The sequence below is a fragment of the Anabrus simplex genome, chromosome 1, assembly GCF_040414725.1.
Source record: "Anabrus simplex isolate iqAnaSimp1 chromosome 1, ASM4041472v1, whole genome shotgun sequence".
Taxonomy (NCBI): Eukaryota; Metazoa; Arthropoda; class Insecta; order Orthoptera; family Tettigoniidae; genus Anabrus; species Anabrus simplex.
In genome coordinates, this window is record NC_090265.1 from 581419773 (window position 1) to 581430619 (window position 10847).

Here is a 10847-nt window from a genome sequence, read left to right on the forward strand (position 1 = left end):
CTTTCTTTTTTTTTTTTTTTACGAATAGACCGTTTCAACAAATCTAGTGTAAATCAAACTGGAATTAACAAATATTAACAATTCGGTAAGTTCTCCCTTAGTTAATCTTCAGCTCGTACAATTACATATATACACAGACTTCTACTGCATTAGGTGCGTCCTAGAAGTAGCATCAATGCTCGCCTCGTGTCTGATACATACATAAATTCAGTCCACCTACACAACCCCTATATAATTTATGGAAGATAGAAACCAACATAAAGTGCACTTTAAGGTTTTTTTCAGCATATCCATGGAAATACTGAGAAAGGACACTGGCATATTTAAAACAATTAAACCAATTATCTGAATGTCCTTTTTATAGTCTCACCGAGCTCGATAGCTGCAGTCGCTTAAGTGCGGCCAGTATCCAGTATTCGGGAGATAGTGGGCTCGAACCCCCACTGTCGGCAGCCCTGAAGATGGTTCTCCGTGGTTTCCCATTTTCACACCAGGAAAATGCTGGCCGCTTCCTTCCCAGTTCTAGTCCTTTCCTATCCCTTCGTCGCCATAAGACCTTTCTGTTTCGGTGCCACGTAAAACAAATAGAAAAAAATTACAGTCTTCAGAATCCTGAGATCGTAATGTTACTGATTAGTCAAACAACTCACTGAATTACAATGGAGTTTTACAAATCATCTTCATTTTCATATTCAGTTCAAAAGATCTTGAGCTCCAAGTACTAGCACAAGCAATAATGAGGTAATTCACAGCAAATCAAAGGTATTTTTAGAGATAAATAAGAGTACTTCCAAATTTAATAGCATCGTATCTGTGAGATAACGCTGGCAGCTGTTCATGACATCTGTACTCGTATTGCATGAAGACCAACACTACTGGATATCACCACTTGTAGCCTCAAGCAAGCTCAAATTACAGCACTCAAGTTACAGCAAATAAACACCACCGTGTATCTCTCAGAAAACACAGTGTTAACGCAGGAACTTTTCATACACAAGAAGTCGGAAATTACCCATGACCAGAAATACCCTAAGTCCGAAAACAAATCCATCAATTACGAGAGCACTACGGGTATGGAGCGATTCATAGCCAATGTTACTGTGCATTAAATTTAATTGTTATCATTTGTTGCTACATGTAAAATCGAAGGCAGCAACCCTGTGCTCCTAATAACCTGCGCTGTTTTAGCGTCTATACCATCGTGTGTATATTTATCATTTATTGGATCTTGTATTGGAAAGGGATCGGCAATGGTCTCTGAGTTAAGTACCCTCGAAAACAGAGATAATATTTCGATTATTATTATTATTATTATTATTATTATTATTATTATTATTATTATTATTATTATTATTTTGCTAGTGGATTAATGACACACTAACGCATCAAAGATTTTCGGCGATGGAAGGACAATTTTACTTTACGTCGCACCGGCACAGATAGGTCTTAGGGTGCGCACGATCGAATAGGAAAGGGCTAGGAGTGGGAAGGAAGCGACCGTGGTTTTAATTAAGGTACAGCCCCAGCATTTACCTGGTGTGAAAATGGGAAACAACGGAAAACACTCTTTAGGGCTACCGACAGTGGAATTCGAACCCACTCTCTCCCGAATGCAAACAGATAGCTACGTGACTCAAACCGCGCGGCCAATTGCTCGGAGGCGACGGAAGGATGGGAAAGGGTTAGGATAAATAAAGTAGCGAACGCGGCCTTAATTAATGTACAGTTCAAGCATTCGGCTGGCGTGAAAAAGGGGAAACCACGGAAACTCATCTTTAGGGCTCCGCCGGTGGACTTCGAACCCACCATCTCCCGAATGCAATTTCACAGCTACGCTACCCTAACACATGGCCAACTCGCTCGGTATTTCGATTTCCCTGCATCGTCTGAATGCGACTCTGATAGATGCAACCTACACCAACGGGATCATCTTTTGAAAGTTGAAAATTTCCATGTGTATAGACTTTCTGTAATAGCAAGAAACACATAAATACGAGTGTTTATTTCTTATTGTATTTCCAGATTAAAGAAAGCATATCTCTAGGAAAAGGTTAAGGTTTGATTTGTTTATTTATCACTAACAGAGTAAGTACTTCACCAATTACAGATGAAATAATAAATTCAAATAATAAGAGTATAATAATAGTACCACCAATTACTACTACTAATACTAATAATAATTTAGCAATATACAATATATACATACTTACAAAACACGTACGGAAGAAGAGAACATAAGAACAGAAAAGCGCCTATACATTTGAAATGACCGATAGATAAAATAAGGAAATATAACTTACAGTTACCAAATGCGCAGAACAGGATACAAGGAGCTACCTGTCTATGAGGCATCCATAAGATGCCTACGAATTTCACTAGCTGACGAGTGGAATACATCCACCATCCCGCTAATTTCATTCAGGGATCTCAGAGCCTGCATAAACCAAGAGTTCCCGTGTCATTCAGCTCAGCATCTTGGTAAAGTGAAAGGTGACAGCCTGTCGGGTGTTTCGGGAAGGATCATGAATTGGAAGCAAGTGAAGTAAATTGGGACAATCAAGGGAATTACCGATAGATTTTTGTATGAAAGGTACATTAACATACCTGCGCCTAGTCTTAAGTCACTCAGTACGCATCTTTGTTCAAAACAGATTATAATCTGTCGGTGACAGTTTGATACATGTAATTTACTCCATATATTGTACAAATCCTATTTTCAATGCTTGACGAATGAGCGGCAAGTGCCGAAACAAACGTTTCGCTCATATGAAAATCCGTTAAAAAAAATAGAAAACAAATACAGTCAAACTTCCATAAATCGAACGTCTGTAACTCGAATTTTCGTTCTCCGACGGAAGCCAATATAATTCACGTGTTAGGTATTTTCGGTAACTCGAAATTCTGTTACTCGAATTCTTCGATATCGCAAAGGATATTTCAAGTCCAGGTGTGAATTTTTTTCTGTAACTCGAAGTATATACAGAACATTACGGTTATGTGTACTTGATTATCCCCAGATAAAATTAGTTGTAGGAGAAACCTAAACTTAAAGCGTCTCCTCATACCAAATTAAAAAAAACACTACGTTTTAGTCGGAATGTATTGTTTGACTAGTCGTATGAACTTTGCGACGTTGAGTAGCCACATACCACAGTAGCTTAAAACTCTCCTTTAGGCCACTTCGTAACCCCCCAGCAAGCCTTTTACAGTACATGGTGACAGTGCTCAGTTGGCAAGGACGCATATGGTTCTGTTAATCTGTTAGAACATGTTGTAGAGAGCATATGGTTACCAGAAAGCAATGCAGGAAAACAGATTTCTTTTCAAAAATATGAATTTGTAAGTATTCTAAAATGAGAATGTTGCTTCTTATGGCAAAAGAAAACTTATAATACAATATCGATTAATTTTAAAATGTTAGATGCTGAAAAAGGACAGTATAAAAAATTAGGGAGTAAATAACAGTACAGCTGGATTCAGAAATGGGAGGTCATGTGCAGAGCAAATTTTGACTCTAAAAATCATTATAGCATATTTTCGAAACAAATTTAACAAAAACTATGTCATCACATTTGTCTATTTCAAAAAAAGTTTATGATAGTATAGATCGCGTCTCACTACTTAATGTTTTAACAGAATTTGGACTGGACCAAAAACAAGAAATATTATAAAGGATACACTGACTGAAACGAAAGCTAAAGTAAAGTTTATGGGTGGATGAGTTTGAAATAAATACAAGTATACGTGAAGGTGATCGGCTGTCAATTTTACTGTTTAACTGTGATATTGAAAAAGTTGTCAGAGAGTGGAGAAAAGCCGGTGTACCATGTCACCGACTAGGACCAAAAATTAAGGGTATTGACATAGACTGTCTAAAGTTTGCTGATTATATAGCACTATTTGTCAAAGACATCTCTGATGCACATAAACATATTGCTATACTGGAAGAGCAAAAAAATAGGACTTAAAATCTCATGAAAAACTGAATCTATGACAAATATCAAAACTGAACTTACCATTGATATGAATAAAATTGCAAGAGTAAATGATTTTAAGTACATAGGTGAGTGGACCACTGAAAATGACAATGAAAACTGAATTCAGCAAATGGAAATTGCTTTTCAACGCATAAAGAATGTATAGCAAAAGTATGTCCTGGAACACTAAAATTCGCCATTACTTGACAGTGATCAAAACTTGAGCTCCTTATGCTTCAGAAACGCTCAATTTACATTGCAAAAATGTAAAGGAATAATTAGACATTAAAGAAATGAAAATCATCAGAAAAATCTTAGCATCAAGAATTAAAAATGTAATACATTAACTAAAACCTTACACGGAAATATTTAAAAAATATCTAAACTTACTGATACAATGAGACTGCGACGAGTTCAGTTTTGAATCCATTTGGAAAGAATGAATAACCACAGACTTACTTATCGAATACACAATTTTTGGCAAATCAGACGTATGGTATAAGCAAGTTGAGAAAGACCTCACTGAATCAGGATCACCAAATCTGCAGGATAAAAATGTAATCAGGAAAATTGTTCACACAAGGGGATTTGACGAAGACGAGAAGAAACCAGTACGACGTATTCGGTCGTAGGAATAAAAATGACAACAATTGATAAAAATGAAGAACTTGTGGGCAAGGAGGAAAGCTCAAAAAATGTTCATTCCGCGTGGTCCTAAGTGAATCATTCGCGCTGAAGGAGAAGAAGAAGAAAACAGCTGATATTTTTTGTGCAGCCGTAGTAATATGTACGTGTTTCTGTACCTCGAATTTACGATAATTCGATGTATTTTCTGCCTCCCCAGGCACCTTGAGTTCGACTGTATAATCTTCTGCTCTTGATTGCAAACGACAGTGATCACTTTCGAAACAAATGATCAAGTTGTTCCTTTGCAAAAAGAAACTAAGTATCTATGTATATAAGTTAACTTTTAAGAAGTTTGGCCTCACTTCAAGTTACTGGTGCGCATCTCGCCCCAGACGTACGCTCACCGAGGCACAGAAGAAGGCAAAGGGGGTTTGGAAAATTCACGTTAAGTCCCTAAATGTTTCCTTGTCTGCGATTATACCCTAAAGACATTCGCCTGGAATTGATGTGAGAAAACCACTTAGAAATACCAAAACCGGGCGAGTTGGCCGTGCGCGTAGAGGCGCGTGGCTGTGAGCTTGCATCCGGGAGATAGTGGGTTCGAATCCCACTATCGGCATCCCTGAAAATGGTTTTCCGTGGTTTCCCATTTTCACACCAGGCAAATGCTGGGGCTATACCTTAATTAAGGCCACGGCCGCTTCCTTCCAACTCCTAGGCCTTTCCTATCCCATCGTCGCCATAAGACCTATCTGTGTCGGTGCGACGTAAAGCCCCTAGCAAAAAAAAAGAAAGAAACACCAATGTCCGAGACTGGGATTTTACCCATATCTCTTCCCATTTGTGATACCTGAAACTGAATGCATCCCATTCTAACCCACCATAACTGGGACCGAACCAACCGGGTGAAAAGCGCATTGGATAGAAATGAATTTGCTTACCGAGTAGAGCGATCAGCCAGGAGGACTTCATGATGTTTGGTGGTGATGTCTGTTCAGTTCGGTGTTATTCCGAGAGTTTTTATTTGTATCATTCACCACAATCATTCCAAACATGGTTAAGGAAGTGGCTTGGACTAACCTTGAGTATATCACACTTCCTCCGGCTGACATTAACATTGATGGTCACTGGATTTCCTACTATTGTCGAGACTTGTATAGCTTTTGTTTGGTAATTGTTCCAGTTTTAAAAGGCCTATGGTGAAGGGGTAGCGCGCCTGCCTTTTGCTCGGAAGCCCTGGAATGGGGTCCACTAAGCCTCGTGAGACAAACCGAGCAGCTGTCTGATGCGAGAGGCAGCAGATCCAGTCAAGAAATCCTTACAATACGGCTGACCAATATACGGAAAATATATCTGGCTGGGCAGCAGTCTTCTCGCAGGCCAAGACCTGCTGACCTACTCACCTGGTGTGCCATGAGTTTGTTCAGGATGGGTCATGTTACGTTATTTAATGTTGAGTCCTCAGCCAGAAGGCTGGCTGGATCTCTAACAACAGAGCGAGTTGGCCGTGCGGATTGAGGCACGCAGCTGTGAGCTTGCATTCAGGAGGTAGTGGGTTCGAACCCCACTGTCGGTAGCCCTGAGGATGGTTTTCCGTGGTTTCCCATTTCACACCAGGCAAATGCTGGGGATGTACCTTAATTAAGACCACGGACGCTTCCTTCCCAGTCTTAGAACTTTCCAGCAGAGTTTGCTGGAGGTTTTTTCCAAAACACTTTCAGTCTTAAACTCTTGCACTATCATGAACATTCATGCATAAGGATTAAGATTTATGTTATAACAAAAAAAATGGTTGTCAGTCTGTTAAATAAAGTTATCTCACAGAGCACGTGGCCACGTGGTTTGGATCACGTGGCTATCAGCTTGCATTCGGGAGATACTGAGTTCGAATCCCACTGTCGACAGTCCTGAAGATGGTTTTCTGTGATTTCCCATTTTACACTAGCCAAATGTTGGGGCTGTACCTTAGTAAAGGCAACGGTTGGTTCCTTCCCACTCTTAGCCGTTTCCTCTCCCATCATCGCCATAAGACATCTGCGTCGGTGCGACGTAAATCAGATTGTAAAATAAATCTCACATTTTCTATTTCTTTTAGCTTTTTATTTACAACTGTGTACCAATATATACTGCCGATATCGACCCGCTCCAATATGTCCGTGCCTGTATATGTCTAAGTTCTTATCATGACACGTGAGTTACCATGCTGTGCTAAAAGGTCCGTGCACAGTTTGATAGAACGCACTATGACCACACACTGCAATTCATTGTTCTCAGTGAATGCTACGGATAGTAGGTCATGCATTACTGTAAGCATTATACAGGATCTCGATACATTACTTGCTAAATGGGGCACACGGAAGCACAAACATGTACAGTAGTTAGAACAGTAATGCGACACAAAGGTGAGATGCATATTTATGTTGATCACTGGCCTACTTTAGGAGAAATACCGTAGCCATTACTAGGGTCTCGTGACCTATTTATTTATTTATTTATTTATTTATTTATTTATTTATTTATTTATTTATTTATTTATTTATTTATTTACTAGCTGATGTACCCGCTACGGGATTCCCAGAAAAGACTGTCTTTGATGTTTTCCTAACTCACTTTTAACGAACAGTACTACGGTGCAGATGTAACAATTCTAAATCCCAATGCTGGAATGACCAGGCCGCAGACAGCACCGAACACTCCTCTGCCATCATTCCGTTAAATATGCACACTGCTCATTCCAATCAGTGCCTCAAGAGTAGGGATTGAATAGCTGGAATGCTATAATGAACCAGTGTGTTACGTACCAGTAGTATCAGAAAATTTATGAACCAGAGGAATGGCATGCTAAAGAAGAAAGTTATCTAACTCCACAGCTACTTCCCGCCAATATTCAGGCAGGCTGTTACACTCGGTACGACCCTGCTGGTTGGCCGTATGGTTAGGGGCGTGCAGCTATGAGCTGTGACGTAGTTGGAATATATTAATCCGGCAAGTGAAAGCTACAGACAATGATACTCCGTTTAAACTACCGCTTTATAATACTTGAAATGCGCATTACAATAGATAAATCGTCATTTTCATGCGCGGCTAAGTCCTGAATACCAAAAAGGACGAGACGCCCCTGGTCAGTATCGTAGCCAGGATCGTCCGATGGGGAGAGTTTGTAGTTACAAAATGATGGTAGAACACAATGAAGGTGTATGAATGACTTGTTATTATAAAGACTCTGATACAAGTGAATTACAGATCTGTTGGTTCTACAGTTATGTTTCTGAATGTTTATTTAGTTTATTGTCAGTTTGTGTTTATTTTCTTTTTGTAAAAATTCCATGGAGAGGTTCTAACCCTCTGTAACTCCCCCCTCCCTTGCCTACGACCCTGCCCCCGGTAGTCATCAGCGCGTTCCCCTTTCTGTTCTGATTAACATTAAGGGGGAATACAGCAATTATCTCGTTGTACTCCATAATGCCATTATTGACTAACACTTTAGGGAAAGTACAATCTCGAGTAAACCTTGTCAGAAAACTTGCAGACGAGACATTCCACCTCATCAAATTGGACAAAGCACTGAAAAAAAAATAACTTAGGCCTTTGAAACATTTCAAAAATGTAAAAATAGATGTAGAAAAGCGTCAAAATCAAGATTATATAATAGTTACGTACGCAGCTGCCGCAGGTAGTGGTCTTATGCGTTACGAGTGAGATATTTACGTCCCGGAATATCGAAACGAGTGTCGTAAACTTATCTCTTTGGTGGCAGTTGCGAACAATTTTTTATTTCATATTTTGGTGAATTTACTGGTTTTAATTACATTAATTATAATTTTGAAGTAAGAAGTGGCGTATGGCTTTTAGTGCCGGGAGTGTCCGAGGACATGTTCGGCTGGCCAGGTGCAGGTCTTTTGATTTGACTCCCGTAGGCGACCTGCGCGTCGTGATGAGGATGAAATGATGGTGATAAAGACTACACACTATTAATAATCTTGACCATAGTGGCCGGTATTTGATCCGTATTGACTTGATCACAACAAATATGTAGGTGGATGGTCCGCCTAGTCAATACTAAATATTTATATTTATATAAATTATATTTATATTTACTGATTAACATTAACATTTATATAAATTATATTTATATTTATATTTAGTATTGACTAGGCGGACCATCCACCTACATATTTGTTGTGAAGACTACACATACACCCACCCCCCGTGCCAGCGAAATTAACCAATGATGGTTAAAATTCCCGACCCTGCCGGTAATCGAACCCGGGACCCCTGTGACAAAAGGCCAGCACACTAACCATTTAGCCATGGGGCCGGATAATTACAATTTTGATTCGCCGTGACGCAAATCGTCCATGTTTGATCCACGCATTGACGGTTTCTTGTTTCGTTGTTCGTGTCTTGCTATGAAAGATAAACGAAATGTGTGCTTTGGGTTATGTTGTAATAAAACGTAATTTTTTTTTGAAGCAGCTAAGAGTCCACTAAACTACCAGGGTTGTAAACATGGTCCTCTGCTCCTGGATTAATGGAGGTAACAAGAACTTTATGATATACTGTGATATTTTTCAATGTTTATCTGTGGATTAACCTATTCATTAATTAGTATTATGTTGGCGGCAGATTATTTGAGCTGGGAATGCAGAGAGGCTATTATTTTATTTTGTGTAGATGGATATGAAACCACGGTGCTGCAGTCAGGCGGAGAAACAATTCAACAAAGCTAAGTTTGACATAAAGAAATAAATGAACTGGATTAAAGCCACTATATATACATATATTTATTCAATAATAAAACCAAGCTTTCAGCCAAATTGCATTGGCCTTCATTAGGGCATGTGAAGTTTTGCCTCCGACAGTGAGCAAAGAAATTCTCCCAAGGACGTGGAAGTCATGCCCGTACTATCCACGGCCTACCCCACCAGGGGGCTGACACTTCATAGGGAGCGTCCGAAGCAGTTCTGAGATGGGCCAATCGATCTCCGCCAACTAATGAAAACTAAAATTCTCTTTTAGAGGGTTAATTTAGAAGGCAGAGGTTGGCATTACACATTCAGTTGCGTGGTACAGCAAATTCAAAACAAAACACCATTTTCGTTGCGCGCGAAGGGACCTTGGTCGTACGGTATGTAATAGTGCTTGTTAGACGAAACTTTGTTGAGATTCTTTCGCATTGAACGAGATTTTTGATCCAGTTTTTTGAGAGTATGGTGTGAAATTATAATTATGCGCGTTCTTAATGTGAAGAAATAGTATTATGATCATGAACGTACTTCACATTGAACTACCTAGCTGTTGCGAGTAAACGTCTGTGTAATTGTGCTTCTTACCTGCTGTTTGAAATAAATAAATTCAAAATATAAACTGTTTGCATTATGCTGTGTTTTACTTTCATCCTTTCCTTCTCGTGTTTTTCATTCCCATACATAAAAGTCGTGGTAAGGGTTCAACGAACGAACGAAAGAATGAGGTTATGTAAGATCGTGATTTAGGCAAGTATGGACGCTTTGGGGTTTTATATGAATTGCATTAACATTTTCAGTAATCAATGTTGCATTTATCACTTAATAGATGTAAATTTACATTAAAATGCGAACGGTGAAACAACGATACAAGCTAGCGTTATAACAGTATTGCCAACATACAAATACGGTAATTGCAATTTACTTTTCAAGTAAAAGACACGAGAGAAGCTTTAGATACAACTTTCCTACCGAAATACAATCATTATCTCTATCACAATTAAAATTTTAACAAAGTAACAACTATCATCATCGTGTTTACTACGAGGTACTATCGTGGGATTTATTTCCTTATGTTGGCAGAGAGAAAGTGGCCACTGTAGCTTCCATGACCTGTTTTCTCAGTCAACTTTATTATACAGGAGTGACGGATCTATTTCTCTTATATGATCCTTGTACCCCACTAACTGGACTCAAGGATCGTCGCGCTGTGCTGTGGTGGTTGGGAAGGAAGTTACTGATGCACCGCCCTCTGTTGACAGTTTGAGTGCGTCCCGCTGTGCCATGGTGGTGTTATGCATGTATTTCTGCAGTACAGGTCTCCATGTATTTGATAACTTGAAGCCGTCTTCCCTGTTGATGTTATTTGGGCGCATCTCTATCTCTATGGCTTCCCTTACAAGACGAGCATAGAAATCTTTTACAGGCGCGATGACCTTCGCCTGGTCAAAGAGGATTTCATGGTCTGTACTGTAGAAATGTTCTACTAGGGCAGACT

General features: G+C 39.4%; 1 protein-coding gene across 1 annotated transcript in view; it reads right to left on the reverse strand.

Moving 5' to 3' along the window:
• LOC136870400 (locustin) overlaps positions 1-5639 on the reverse strand; it is a 38276-nt gene extending 32637 nt beyond the window's left edge. Inside the window, exon 1 of the mRNA XM_067144915.2 lies at positions 5546-5639. Coding sequence (XP_067001016.1) covers positions 5546-5576 — 31 coding nt within the window. The 5' untranslated portion in view covers positions 5577-5639. The remainder of the gene's footprint in view (positions 1-5545) is intronic.
• Positions 5640-10847: the final 5208 nt, after the last annotated feature.